This window comes from Vicugna pacos, chromosome 22 (genome assembly GCF_048564905.1).
Source record: "Vicugna pacos chromosome 22, VicPac4, whole genome shotgun sequence".
NCBI classification, from domain to species: Eukaryota; Metazoa; Chordata; class Mammalia; order Artiodactyla; family Camelidae; genus Vicugna; species Vicugna pacos.
The window spans coordinates 7,908,197-7,922,720 of NC_133008.1; the positions used below are offsets into that span (position 1 = coordinate 7,908,197).

General features: G+C 47.8%; 1 protein-coding gene across 2 annotated transcripts; it reads left to right on the forward strand.

Moving 5' to 3' along the window:
- The first annotated feature begins 10,274 nt into the window (after positions 1-10,274).
- On the forward strand, positions 10,275-13,983 carry NHP2 (NHP2 ribonucleoprotein). Of its 2 annotated transcripts, XM_006198928.4 has the most exons (4): positions 10,275-10,557; positions 10,638-10,707; positions 12,858-12,963; positions 13,604-13,983. In XM_006198928.4, the coding sequence occupies exons 1-4, from the start codon at positions 10,353-10,355 to the stop codon at positions 13,727-13,729; spliced, it is 507 nt and encodes a 168-aa protein (XP_006198990.2). In that variant the 5' UTR covers positions 10,275-10,352; the 3' UTR covers positions 13,730-13,983. The 2 variants fall into 2 exon arrangements, with proteins under 2 accessions (XP_006198990.2, XP_072803239.1); XM_072947138.1 differs by lacking the exon at positions 12,858-12,963.
- The last annotated feature ends 541 nt before the right edge of the window (positions 13,984-14,524 follow it).

Genomic DNA, 14,524 nt, shown 5'->3' on the forward strand with positions numbered 1-14,524 from the left:
AGCTTCCTCATGTCAGTCACCAGATTTTCCTTCCACACTCTAACCACTTCTCAAGTTTCTTTTCCCTACACACATTTTTATTGGGATATAATTGACATACCATAAAATCCACCCACTTACAGTGTACAATTCAGTGGTTTTGGCATATTCACAGAGCTGGGCAAGGTCATTATAATCTCAGTTTAGAATATGTGCATCACCTAAAAAATCCCTCACCCTTATGTCATTCCCATCCCCCCCTCCAGCCCCCAGAAGCACTAATCTACTCTCCATCTCCATAGATTTGCCTATTCTGGATATTTTATGTAAGTGGAATCATATAGCACATGGCATTTAGTGTCTGGCCTCTTTCACTTAGCGTAATTTTTTCAATGTTCATCCATATTACAATGTGTATCGGTACTTCTTCATTGTACCTTTTTATTGCTAAATAATTTTCCACTTCTTTTGCTGGTTCCCCCCCTCCCGAGACTGAATTTCAAACATGTTGAAGCACCTCAAGATTCAACCCTCCTCCTCTCTTCATCTCTGTCTACTCAGCCCCCAGGTGACCTCATCCAGTATCTTGGCACAAAAGACCATGTATGCAAATGACCCACGAATCTCTCTCTAGTCTGGCCCTTTCCCATGAGCTCCAGACACACAGGTCCCATGGCCTCCTCCATGTCCCCACTTGAAGGTCATCTCAGGCATCAGGCTTGATACAACCAATACAAGCAAACCACAGTCCGTACATCAATTATACTTCAATTTTCAAAAATAACTTAAAAAAAAAAACAGTCTGAGCTCAGTTGTGAGTATGGATGGAAGAATGCTAGTAAGTATAAGCAAACAACCTAACAGTACATTAATAATAATTTTAAACCTTACAAAGAAGGCTTATTCCAGAAAGGCAAGGATGGTTTAATATTAAGAACTCTGTTAAGATAATGCACCATATTAATAGATTAAATGAGGGAAAAAGTCTTATCAATACATACTAACAGAGAAACTGATAAATCTCAACATATATTTTTAGTAAACATTCTTGGTAAAACAGAACAAGGTAAACATTTATAAAAGCAACCCAAATGTCATCTTCCAGAAGCACTTTCATTAAAGTAAGAAATGACACAAACTTGTCTTCTTCTATTTATTATTTAACCTTTTCTGGGTGTACAACCAATGTAATTGGACAAGAGAAAGAAATTAGAAGTATAAAAACAGGAAAAGAGTAGGCAAAACCATCACCATTCGCAGATAATGTGATCATATATGAGGAAAACCCAAAGAGAATTAACCAGAACACTATTCTAAACTATAAAAGAATTCAGTATGGTGGCTTGTATATATGCCAACAACAATCAGAAGATAGAAAGACCTAAAACACCTAGGAATACACTTAAGATAAAAATGAAGAAAATTTGAAATACTGAGCACACAAAAGATCCGAGCAAACAGGAAGATTCAACATTACGATGATGTCAAACCTCTCGCAGACATTTGATAAAAGAATTTGTTAATTCTATCCTAATAAAAACACCAAAAATGTAATAGGAACAATCTCCTACTGTAGAAAGTAAGATGCAGACTGCTGTGCATAATATACTACCATTTCTATGGAAAAGCATTTTTACAGAGATAAGATCTGGACTGTCTATGGAAGGCAATGTAGGAAATGGGTCTCATTGGTTGCTTCTGGTTAGTAAAATGGGTGAAATGGGTGGGCGGGACACTGTTCACTGTATAACTTTTTGTTACCATTTTGAACCATGTGACTATAATACTTATTCAAATTTTTTGAAAACTGAAAACCACCATATTTCTATTTTTTAAAATATTTTAAGGGCTCTGTGTTGCCAGCAAGTGATTTAGGTATCCAAGAACTTCCAGAACTGGACTCCAAATAATGGTATTTGATGACAACAGATTGGTGAGGAGAGGGGAAGCCACCGGCACCACCACCACCTTCCAAACCAAGGAACTACAGTGAGTACAGCCCATGTGCCAAATCTAGCCCGCTCTCTGTTTTTACACACAAGTTTTGTTGGAAACTCCACATCCATTTGTTTACATATTGCCCAGAGCGGCTTTCATAGTGTCACAGCAGAGTTGAATGGCTGTAACAGACACTATATAGCCCACAAAGCCTAGAATATTCACTGTCTGGCTCCTGACAGAAAACCTCTGCCGAGTCCTCACCTACATCGGGCGGACTCTGGCAGCCAAGGTCTCCCAGTCAAGCCCCAAACACTCCCAACCCAGTTTCCTCCCCAGTTTGCTCCACTCCAGCCTGGCTGCCCTCCTCTCTGTCCCTCTTAAAGAAAGAAAAAGATAGAATCCTCTTTCCATGTGTGGACAGAAGTCGAGCGTGGTCAGGCTTCCGTCCCTCCTCAGCAGTACTGGGGGCTGCGGAGGAGGTATACAGGACTGGGAAGGGGACGTCCAGCTGCTCCCCGAATCCCGCCTCTCCCCATTCCCAGCTAAGCGCTGACTGAGGGAGGGAGGGGAGCCTGGTCCCTGGTTTGCTCTGTGGTCCAGGGCAAGTCGCTGCCTCTCCAAGCCTCTCCTTCCCCTCTGTTATGGGGGGAGGGGGACTAGGTGGGGCCTAAGGATGCTTCGAGTTCTCACATTCTAGGAGTAGGACCGTGAACTCCAGGCCCCTCCAAAGGCAAAGCAAGAAACCAGCTGTCAACAGAGCAGTCATAAAAAGTTCATAAGCCAGAGCCGCCACACCCAGTCCCGGTGATTCCTCACTGCTCCGCGGGGTAGGCATACGTGTGAGGAGGAGGAGATGTAAGCCTGGCCAGCGGGTTGAAATCGGCCCACTTGACAGACCCCGGGCTCAGGCAGTGACAGTGTCACCTGCTTTCTCCATCCCATCACATTTCATGGAATCAATGACTCTGGGACAGGCTCAGAGGCAGAGGCCCTTCCACGGAGACTCCCAGATCTCCACCTGCACCTGGGACTCAGGTCTCCCTGCAGCTCCAGCCACATCCACAGGGGCCAACGTTGATCCAGCACTTACTTTCTAAGTCTTTGAGCCTCTCCACAACCTGATGCGGTGGGGACGATCACTGTCCACACCAAGCCCTCCTGGGCCTCTTTTCTCAGCCAGCCTTTCCTGATCCGCCACTCTACCTGTGTTTCCAATTCAGTGAATGCATCCAGAAATTGATGTGTTCATTTTCTACTGTTGTTGTAACATATGACCACTTAGTATCTTAAAACAATAAATATCCTTTTATTCTTTCACAGGTCCTCAGGTCACAAGTCCGGGATGGCATGGCTGGGTTCTCTGATAGGCGCTTACAAGGGTAAAATCAAACTTTCCAACTGCCGTGATCTCATCTGGCCCTTGGGATCCTCTTCCAAGTTCATCCCTGCTGTTGGCAGGATTCGGTTCCTTGTGGTTGTTGGACTGGGATCCCCATTTCCTGTCGGCCAGGGATGGTTCTCAGCTCCTTGCAGCTGCTCTTTGGTCTTTGCGTGTGGCCCCCTCCAGCATCGGGTGCCAGGTTCAAATCTGATTCCCCTTCAGCCACCAGCAGAGGAAGCCCCCCAGGCATATTGTCCACCCCCCTGTTTTTCCACAGTTGCCTGAATACTCTTCCAAAAGCATGAAACTAACCAGGTTAACCCCCAAGTTAAACTCTTGCTCCCCAGTAGCCTCAAGATCTAAGCAAAATTCTATAAAGTCCATTCACTCAAATGTTTTCTGAGCACTGACTCCCTGCCAGGTACCAGATCCACAGACAGACTCTGCCCTCCTGGAGCTCTCTGTGTTGTGGGACAGAGGGACCCCGACAGGAGTGTGGCTGCGGTAAGCAGTGACAGTGGCCATCATGTGGGCCCTGCCACCGGCTGTCTTCAGCTTTGAACTCTCCCCACCCCACCTCCAGGCTTTCCCAGCACCCCTCCCCCCACTCTCCCATTCCACAAATCTCAGGAGCAAGCAGCTTTTCCCAGATCCCTTCCTAGGTTCCAGTTCAATACTCTTAGAGCGCCTGATACTTCCCCATCATGGGATGCAGCAGCAGAATTCATAGGGAGCCTCTGGGGAGTCAAGAACTTTCTCGAGCTCACCAGCGTTCCCTCTAACGTGTGGCATGGTGTTCAACACATCCCAGGTGCTCAGTACATTTTTTTTGGAATGACTGCAAAGTCTGAAAGGCAATGGTGGAGACCCAAACCTCCTCAGTGTCCCTTCTATTCCTAACAGTTTGCCAAGTCTGCAGAAAATGTTGGCAGCAAAAACTCCAGCTGCTCAGAGTTCTAGCCCTTGGATGCCCACCTTGGCACCCCCTGGCCTGGCCCTAGCTGTAAACTGCAGCTGGACCCCCAGGATGTTGCTGCTTGGGGATCAGCTATTTAAGAACCAGAGCTAGCTCCACCACATGAAGTCTGGCAGGCATGCCAGTGTCGATTCCAGGAGGCCAAGAGGAAAGGAAGAGATTTTCTGGGCACACGAACAGAAATTGTGCCCATCAAGCAATTGCTCAAGAATCCCATTAAGCAGTGGGAGGCAGCGTGGCATCCTGGAGACAGGGCAGGTTTTGCACGCATACACACACATGCACGCATCTACACTCCAGCAACATCTACCAAAACAGCAAAGAAAATGAGAGCGTCTCCAACAGAGAAATCTCCCTGATTTTTGAAAGCATGCAAAGGCAATGGAAGAGGGTAACAGATGAAGCGGTTGGTGAGAGCTGCAGTCTAGGAGAGGCTGCGGGGGGGAGGCGGGGGACTGCCGAGGAAACTGGCCCGAGCAGCATCCACAGGCTCCAGGACTGTGTGAGTGGGAGTCAGACTGAAACAGGGGCGGCACTGGCACCCACCGCCTCCTCCTCCCTCCAGGCAGCCCCAGACCAAAAGCCCATCTGGGAAGAGTGCGGGCTTTTGGTAGGTGCTGGTGGCTGGAAGAAGAGCCTGCCTCAGACTGCGACTGGGGATCCGGGGCTGACGATGGGCTCGTGGCCACCCTCTTCCCATCACCAGCTGGAGCCCCCAGCCCACGGCAGGCGCCTGGACACAGAGCGCCCAACCAGAACACACAGCACCTCGTGAAACTGCCTCAGCTTCTCATCTGTCAAATGCCTGGATGAGGTGGTCCCTAGGGTCCCTTGGACTTCTTAAAATATCATGCTGTCCACTAATTTTATCCCTGCCAGAGATCAAAGCCACTCGCTATGGCTGGCCCCGGTCACTGGCTGGGAGAGAGGGACGGAGAGTCAGGGCCGAGGCCGCACATGAGAAAGTGCCTAGCGACATGGGCCCAGCCCTCAGCACCACCAGAAAACCTATTAGATATTAAAAATAGTTTAAAAAAAACAAACAAACCAAACACTAGAGCCTTCAAAGCAGCTTCATACTAGAAAAAGAACAGAGAGACTGGAAAGAGATCCAAGCACGTATTAGAGTCCAGCACAACACAAAGGCATTTTAAATGAATGGATGGAAAGAGGAAGGATTCAATCAATGGCCTGAGGACAATGGCGAACCACCTGGAAAAAAGCGAAGCTGGAGCCCTGCCTTGTTCCTAACACTCACATTAAAACTGATGATCAAAATTTTTCATATAAACGGTGAAACCACAAAAGCACTAGAAAATTTTCCTTTGAATACAAAAAGCTTTTCTAAAGCACTAAGAGACAACCCTATAGAAAGACTGGACAAGGATAGAATAGAGAGTTCACAGAAAAACAAACATAAATGACCTATAAAAATATAAACTGTCTGGCCTCCTTCTGAACTAAAGAAATGTAAATAAACGCAGACACTATTTCTCCCCACTGGATCATCACCACCCCTCCTCCCCCTGATAAAAGGCTGCTAAAACCCAGTCTTCGCAAGCGATGTAGAGACAATATCAGAACAATTGTAAACCACACCTCTTTAGAGGACAATTGGACCATACCGCACCCATCAAAACCTAAATGTTAGAGATTTTTCCCCGGATAGACTCACAAAAGTACCGAAGATACTACACAAGATTCATTGCAAATTTATTCAAAATAGTAAAAGCACTAAAAACAAAACTAAAGTCCATCACTAGGAGCTGGTCAACTACATTATGGAAATGCTTACAACGTGATATGACAACGCATTAAAAGAATGAGGTTTATCTCTATGGCGAAAATAGGAAAATTTCCCAAGATATATTGATGAGTGGAAACAATTGCCAGACAGTGTATTATATCATTTAACGTATGTAAACAAATATATTTGCATGTATACACAATAAAACTTAATGGTAAGTGTCTCTGGAGAGCTTAAATCAGGGAATAGGGGTTGAGGAGGAAGGATGTTTAACTTTTTGTTTTATATTCTTATGTACTATCTGAAAAAAATTTTAACATAAATATTATCACCTTTCAAATAATACATTTTAAATTCCAAAGCCAAAATCCTGACCCTAAAGAAACTCAACTTTCTCAAGTGCCAAGCTGACTTTTCTAAGCAGTTAGCTTTATGCAGTAAGGTGCATAAAGCACCTAAGCAGTTGTGTCTGAGGAAGGTTCTACCTTCCAGAATCCCATTGATGGTCCCTCTCTCCTTAGGCTCTGTCCTGAAATCTCAGGCTTCTCTTCTGAGGAGACACCAGTTGCAAACTTCTATTTGAAAATGAGCTTCTAGAGAAAGCATCTAGCTTGATAAATAAGAAGGGGAGGGGATAGCTCAGTGGTAGAGCACATGGTTAGCATGCACGAGGTCCTGGGTTCAATCCCCAGTACCTCCATTAAAATAAGTAAATAAATAAACCTAATTACCTCTCCCCATAAAGAAAAAAAATTAAGTCAATTAAAAACTCATCCTTAATTTTAAAATGGGCAAATAAGCATTTCTACAAAAGTACACAAACAGCCAATAAGCACCCGAAAAGTTGCTCAACATCATTAACCATCAGGGAAATGCAAATCAAACCCACAATGAGATACCACTTCACACCCACTAGGATGACTATAAGGAAAAAGTCAGACTACAGTAAGTATTGATGAGAATGAAGAGAAATTGGAACGCTTGCATGCTGCTGGTAGAAATGTAAAATGGTGCAGCCACTTTGCAAGACAGCCTGGTATTTCCCCCAAAAGTTAACAAGTTACCACATGACCCAGCAATTCTTTTCTAAGTATGTATCCAAGAGAAGAATAAAAAACATATGCCCACATGAAAACTTACACGTGAATGTTCAAAGCAGCGCTATTCACAACAGCCAAAATGTGGAAACAACCCAGTCCATCAACTGATGAATGGATAAAACATGGTATATCCAAAGAGTGGACTGTTGTGTAGCAAAGGCGCTCTGACACGTGTTACAACATGGGCAAACCTTGAAAACATGCTAAGTGAAAGAAGCCAGACACAAGAGGCCGTGTACTATAATGATCCCGTTTCTGTGAAATGTCCAGAACAGGGACATCTATAGACAGAAAGTAGATTAGTGGTTACTTAGGCCCAGGGAGGATGAGGGGACAGAGGTGACAGCTAAAGGGTGTGGGGCTCTCTTTGAAGCAATGAAAATGTCCTAAAATTGATTGTGGTGATGGCTGAACAACTCGGTGAATATACCACAACCACTGAACTGTATATTTTAAATGAGTTAATTATATATAGGAATTATATCTCAATTTACTTTTTAGACAGTTTTTATGGGTTTATTCATTTTTATTTTATTAATGTTTTGAAGGGGGAGGTAATTAAGTTTATTTATTTCCTTTTTTTTTTTAATGGAGGTTCTGGGGATTGAACCTAGGACCTCATGCATGCTAAGCATGTGCTCTACCACTGAACTATACCCTCCTCCCATATATCTCAGTTAAAAAAAAATCATCATCATCCCCAACTTTTTAAAAGATAGGACCTTAGTCCATCTAGGTCTAAATTTCACATTTTATAGACAAGGCACTGAAGCCCAGAGAGGTTAAACGAATTGCCCAGTGTCATTTGTCATTTAGAACCCTGATCTCCAACCCATTAGCCATTACATTCTCACCCAGTATACACTGACTGCTTCAAGTGAGTGTGAGTGGCCAAACAAAATCAGTGAAGTCACACAAACCGCCTCGGATCTGGCACAGATCTCCGAGACCGGTGTGAGAAATACACTGTGGGGTTTACTGAAGATAGATTTGTTCTTTGTACTTCATTGTTTTCTGGCTCAAAAAGCTGACACTTGTGACCTGGCCAGGCCAAGATTCCTATACTTTCACTACCCAGCCACATTTCATAACCTTTGAGCTAAAGTTGAACATGAAGTCACAGGAGGTGAGCAGAGCATTGGAGACTAGTGGACCAGGGTTCAAATTCAGCTTTGTGTGAGCGGGATGGAGCAATCCCCTTTATGAGCCTCCGTAAATTATGAATAATAAAGATATTCTCTGCGAGCACTGGATAAGACATTACACTTGGCACATAAATGTTAATTCCTTCCTTCTTCCACATGAGAACTGAGAGGCCTTCATAACCAAGACCAGTCAAGCACATTTGCCTCAATTGGGTTTCCCAGGGATGAAATTCTCCATGGAACTCGTTATGCCCCATGCACACATCTGGGAGCACCTTTCCCCTTTGCAACCCTGACACGTTGTTACCCACCCCACAAGGCTGAAAGAGGAGCAGAAAACCATCCTGCAGAGCCCTGCCAGCCTTATGCTCAGAGGAGCTCTGCTCTCACTTGCCTCTTGGGGAGGTCTCCCCAGGGTGGGCCAGAACTGTTACTGTAGGACTGAGGAAGAGGGAGGAGTGGGGGTTGGGTCTGGGGTGAGAAATTGTATAGCAATGCAGTGGACAGTCAGGCAATGCTGGCAGTAACCCCTAGTCCTAAAGTTCAGGAGCCACTATATTTTCTCAAGAAATTCCAAAGTGAAAACATTTAAAAGGTCAATTTGGGGTTACACTGTGCATACAACCTTTATTTTCAAATTATTTTTTGTTTCTTATGGAACATATTCTCAGTGTTCAACTGATGTATTTTTCTATTTGTGAAATTATTTGGGGTCTAAGGTTAGCAGGAATTGTATCCTAATTTTCTTTATTAAAATACAAAATTTAAAAAAAAAACTATGTTTTTTTGTGTAAGGTCTACACGTGGTTACAGGGTTTAAAGGTTAGGTTTTCAGTTGGCTTAGACACCCTGTGCTGGCAAGGCCAGCTGCAGACTTCTGAAGTTCCACTTTGTGACCTGTTCCACCACCACAAAAATGGCAGGCCTACCACCGCATAATCAAAGGCAATTAACTTATAGCAATGATCAAATTATCATTCATCCAATGTTCCAAGACAAGGTACAAGAAATAAGTCAGAGGTACAAGGTCCACCGCAGCCCAGGCCTGCTGGCCTCCCCAGCGTCACCGTCCACTAATCCTCTACAGACAACTGCAAACGGGGCGCCTACTCAGAGCTCTCCTCCGCCACACCTCCAAGTCTCAGACCCAGTGCCGGTCCCCAGCGTTCACGCTGCCTTCCCGAAGCTCAGCAACCGCCAGCTGTTTCCGCGATGTGCGCCGTGTGTGCGGTGCCATGTGGCGGTAGGAACCAGGGGAAACAGGGTTAGGGTTGCCAGTGGGGAGTCGGCTGGACTGCAGTCTCAGACACGGTGGTCGGAAGAACCTCTCCCGCGGGAAATACCTGAGTGGGAAGGGTGGGAGCGAGCCCCGCTCTCTGGGGAAGAGCGGTCCAGACCGAGCGCTCAGTGAGCGGGGCCGCCCCTCTCCAGGAAAGAGAAAGCAGAGTGGGAGAAGTGCCGGTGTCAGACTCTATCTTAACCTTGGCAACTAGGGTGCACCCCTCGGGCGGGACCAGCTGCGGGCTCGGGACCTGACCAGGCTCCGTGCGGCGCATCTGAGGATCGGATTCGAAGGAGATTTGGAATCGCACGGAGCAGACTCCCATTCTTCCACGCCGCATTTTAGGCAAGGATTCCGTCCGCTTAGACGTGGTCACGTCCCCGGAGGTACACGCTCCTGCTCCTCCCGCCGCCGGGAGGGGAGAAGCCGGACTCTCAGAGGAGCCCAAGCGGGTGTCCTAGTCCCTCCCCTCCGTCTCCGGGCCCCGCCTCCCTCGGGGCTCCGCCTTGTACAGGCCCCGCCTTCCCCAGCCCCCGCCTTCCCCGGGTCCCGCCTTCTCCGGGCCCCGCCCCTCGCCTCAGACTCCCTCCGACTCAGATCCTAATCCGCTCTGCCTTGCCCCGCCTCAGTTATGGGAGTGATCCCGCCCCTACGGCCGAGACCCCGCCCCCACCCGCTGTATTTAAGGAGCTGAGCTTCAACGATTGGTCTGAGTCAGAGACCCGGGTTCCTAATTGGCTGTGGTGTACTGCCGGCTTTCCGCAGAGAGACATGACCCGGAAGTGATTCCTGAAGCTCCGCATGGGTTTGCATCTGAGGTGCTCGATTGCCCCCACGGTCGCTGCGATGACCAAAATGAAGGCAGATTCGGATGGGCGGGAGGCTCAGGCGGACGCGTGCAGCGGGGAGCGCACTTACCATGAGCTACTGGTGAATCTGAACCCCATTGCCCAGCCCCTGGCTTCTCGCCGCCTCACGAGGAAGCTCTACAAATGCATCAAGAAAGGTGCGGCGGACCTGGGTGGGCCGGGCCGGGACGCGGGTGGTGGGTCAAGGGCCCCCAGACTGACTCTCCTGTCGTGGCAGCCGTGAAACAGAAGCAGATTCGGCGCGGGGTGAAGGAGGTTCAGAAATTTATCAACAAAGGCGAAAAAGGGTAAGAACCCCCTCCCGCCGGATTTTGCTTTTCAAAACGGTCCCAAAGTATCCCTGCTACTTAGTAAGGTAGTCGGTAAGAGTGCTCTGACAGCCTCATATGCAGAAGATAATTAGTTGGTAAATTCTCTTCAGTACAGATGCCGATACATACTCGAGCTCAAAGGGACACCACGGGGAAAGTGAATTCCAAGGGAAGCGAATCGTATAAGCCTACTCACTTAGGGTAGATCCCAGCTTCATTCATTCAGCGACTATTTACTGAGTGTCTACTCTTTTTCAGGCACTGTGCTATGGGGAGACAATGACATTAATCAACTACACACAAAATTACAAGTTGTAGAAAGAAAAGGATAGGGTGCAGTGAGGATGACTTCATTACCCTACATCTCTCTTTTCTGGCATTTATCAGAATCTGAAACTTACTTGCATATTTATTCCCTGTATCTCCCACTCAGGCTAGATAGTAAGTTCTTTAAGAACAAGATAAATCCTCTGACCGACTGCTTTATTTCCAGAAGTGTCTGGTACATTGTAGGTGCTCAAGAGATAAGTAATGCTTGTGGGGATTTGATGCTCACTGAGGAGTCTGACCTAGGTGGAGTAGCTGAGGTCTGAAGATACAGGAATTGGTGTGTGTGTTTGGCGGGACGCAGGGCATTCTGTGAGAAGAAAAGTGGATCCGGGGCAGGAGAAGGTAGTGGTGTGCAGAAGTGTTAAACTCTCTCATGGGGCTTCATAAGCTGTGGTAAGTTTAATTTTTGTACTCAAGAGCTTTGGACGCCAGAAGGCTAAAGCCCAGGGAGTGACATAATTATGTTTACACCTTAAGATTTTTCTGGAAACTTTGGAAAGGATCAGAGGTGGAAGAAGAGATGGGGAAATTGAGATAGGAGGCTGCTGTGGTGTAGAAGAGGCGAGGGCAATTTTGATTACGATGGTGATGGCAGAGATGGAGAGAATTAAAGTTGATAGACGAGAGGATTTTCGGACGTGGATAGAGGATGTATGGATGCCAGGCAAACGGACAGAGGGCCCACTCATGAGACAGTGAACAGTGGAGGGGGCCAGATTTGTATGGGAAGATCGCGAGTTTGGTTTTAGACAAGTTTTGAGGTGCCTTTTAAACACATCACCCCTTTGCCCAGAGAACTGTCAGACGGGCCCGTGGCTACTTGGTTTTGCAGCCTGGGAGAGGGTCTGGCTGGAGAGAATAGATTTGGGGGTTGTCAACACATAGACAGCACTTGAAGCCGTGGTTATGGATGGGGTCAGCTGAGTGCTGACAGGGTAGCCAAGGACCAAGCTGTGGGAACACCAGCACTTAAAGACTACTCAGAGGAAGAAGAGCCTGCAGAGGAGGAGAGCCTACAAGACAAAAGGAAAACTAGGGGTGTGTGTGCAGTGCTTTGAACCAAGAGCTCTTTCCTTGTGTTTTCCTCTCACTCCCCTGCGGAACAGACTCTTCCTCTGTGTCTTCAGGAGTTCAGAGGCCCTTGCCCCAGAACCCTGACACTTTAGCAACTAGGAGCCCTAACTGAGGGTTCTCTGGCAAGCTTTTTTTGGTTCCCTGTCACTCTAGGGACTGAGCCTTACACTCAGGGCCCTTGGGTATGGCCCTGCTAATCTCTTTAGCCTTCTTGTCTGCCCCATCCCCATCCTGGATTCCAAAGCCATCCCTGGCTCCCCACAGCCAGCCCCTGTGTATCTGGTGCCATTCTGATTCTCTCAACCTTAAAGGTTTTTCCCTGCCTCAGCCCCTCCATGGGCTGCCTGACAGATGTTCATTTCAGCTTTCCATTCAGGTGTCACCTCCTGATTACTCTTTTGATTGTCCAGGAGAGCTGAGCTCTTACTCATTGGCATCCCTCCCATACCTTATCTGTCCCAGCGCAATACTATTTGCCACACTTGGTGACATTTACTTATTGCCAAGCAATAGACATCACCTTCCCAGAGGAATGTACTCACCAAACAAATCTGCACACACTTCTAGAGTTTGGGAGACAAACATTAATAATTAGGCTCCTTGAGGTCAGCGACCATCTTGCCCATCTCTGTGCCCTCAAGGCCCATCCTTAGTGGTAAGGCACTCACAACTGAAAGAGGGGATGAGCAAGCTCAAAATGACAGTGGTTTCTCCCATTTCAGGATCATGGTTTTGGCAGGAGACACATTACCCATTGAGGTATACTGTCATCTCCCAGTTATGTGTGAAGACCGGAATCTGCCCTATGTCTATATCCCCTCTAAGACGGTAAAGATCACGTGAGCCCCCCGATCTTGGTCAGTGCAGGAGGAGGGGGTCTGGGGTTGGGTGTGTGGCAGCAGGCCACTGTGGGAAAGAGCACAAGCTTTGGAGTTGAGACAGGCCCGGATGGATTCTTGGCTCTGCTGCTTCCTAGATGTGGGACTGCAGATAAGTTTCCTCTCTGCACTTGTGAAATGGGAATCCCCTTCTCCATGGACAGTGGGAATGAAACAGAACGTGTACTTGGATGTGTTGGTCCTATTAGGTGGGTGCAGTGTCCAGAGGATGTGTTCTAGGGACCTGCCTCTGTCCTTATCCTTACATAGCAGGGGCCATAGGTCTGGGGTCCAGGGAGTGGGGGATGGCAGGGACCTGGCAAGCACAGGCCCTGCCTAAGGGGACAGCCCCTGCTGGGCTGGAGCCCTTTCACAGTTGCTGGGTGGGAATATAGGCCCAGTGTTGCTGGACCACAGCTCGAACATTTGCTGAGCTTAAATGATGGCAACCAATTCAAAATGTTTTTAATGTTGATGGACTAGCACGTCTGTGGGCTGGATTAGGCTGGTGGGTCATCACTATGAGACTCCCTGGTACACAGGTTATGTGGCTTTTTTTCCAAACAGCCTTTCTCTTTCCTTCTCTACAGGACCTGGGTGCAGCCGCTGGCTCCAAGCGCCCCACCTGCGTGATAATGGTCAAGCCCCACGAGGAATACCAGGAGGCCTACGACGAGTGCCTGGAGGAGGTGCAAGCTCTGCCCCCGCCCATGTGAAGGACTTCGGCAGCAACCTGGGCACCTGCTCCAGAATCTGTTGGGCTGGTGGCAGGCCAGCTGGCTGCCCTCCTGCGGCCCACACTCGCAGCATCTCCCTGGTCCCCGGAGGCACAGATTCTTCCCAGACAGCTCCAGCAGCTAGGTCTCCACAGCAAAGCCGGCAACTTCTCCATCATTGCTGTTTCCTGTTGAGCTTCAACGAAGATGGTTCCAAGAATGTGGTGTGGGGGAAGTAAATGCTGAAACTAAAATGTGAGCCTGTGGGTGTTTTTTTTTTTAAACAGCAGCTACTCGTGGGGCCAAGGAGTTGGTGGGCAGGAAGGAGCAGAAGCAGGCTTTTTCACTGGAGAACCTGAGCCCTTCAGGAATGTTCAATGCCAATGCCTGGCTGTCAGGGCTGGTGCTAGACTCCAGCTGAGCAGACTCCGCTGCCCACCCCCGAGCTTTCCACGCCCGCTTCCAGAGTAGGTGGGAGCTGCAGGGTGAAGCAGCTGAGCCGAGACCCCACTGCACGGAGGCCGGTAGCCCTTGTCAGGGACACCCCAGTTCCTCTTCCTTTTTTCCCCAGGAGCCTTAAATGCCACTGGGAAGCTGACAGAAGCAATTTACCCACCCACAGTAAATTTTAAATAGGTATATGAAGCAAAATGCAAAGCCCCAGGCCATCCCTCCTGCCTGGCATAATGGCCCCAGTAACGTAATCCCTTAAACATTTTAGATTTATGGTGCCTTCCTGCTCTCAAAGGCCCCGCGCAGGACTCAGTACACCTAGCAACCAAGCTTCAGGCGCCC

Coding starts and splice junctions, on each gene's coding strand:
- NHP2 (XM_006198928.4), top strand. CDS start 10,353: ATGGGTTTGCATCTGAGGTGCTCGATTGCCCCCACGGTCGCTGCGATG. Junction 10,558..10,637: donor CTACAAATGCATCAAGAAAG/GTGCGGCGGACC, acceptor CTGTCGTGGCAG/CCGTGAAACAGAAGCAGATT. Junction 12,964..13,603: donor TCTATATCCCCTCTAAGACG/GTAAAGATCACG, acceptor CCTTCTCTACAG/GACCTGGGTGCAGCCGCTGG.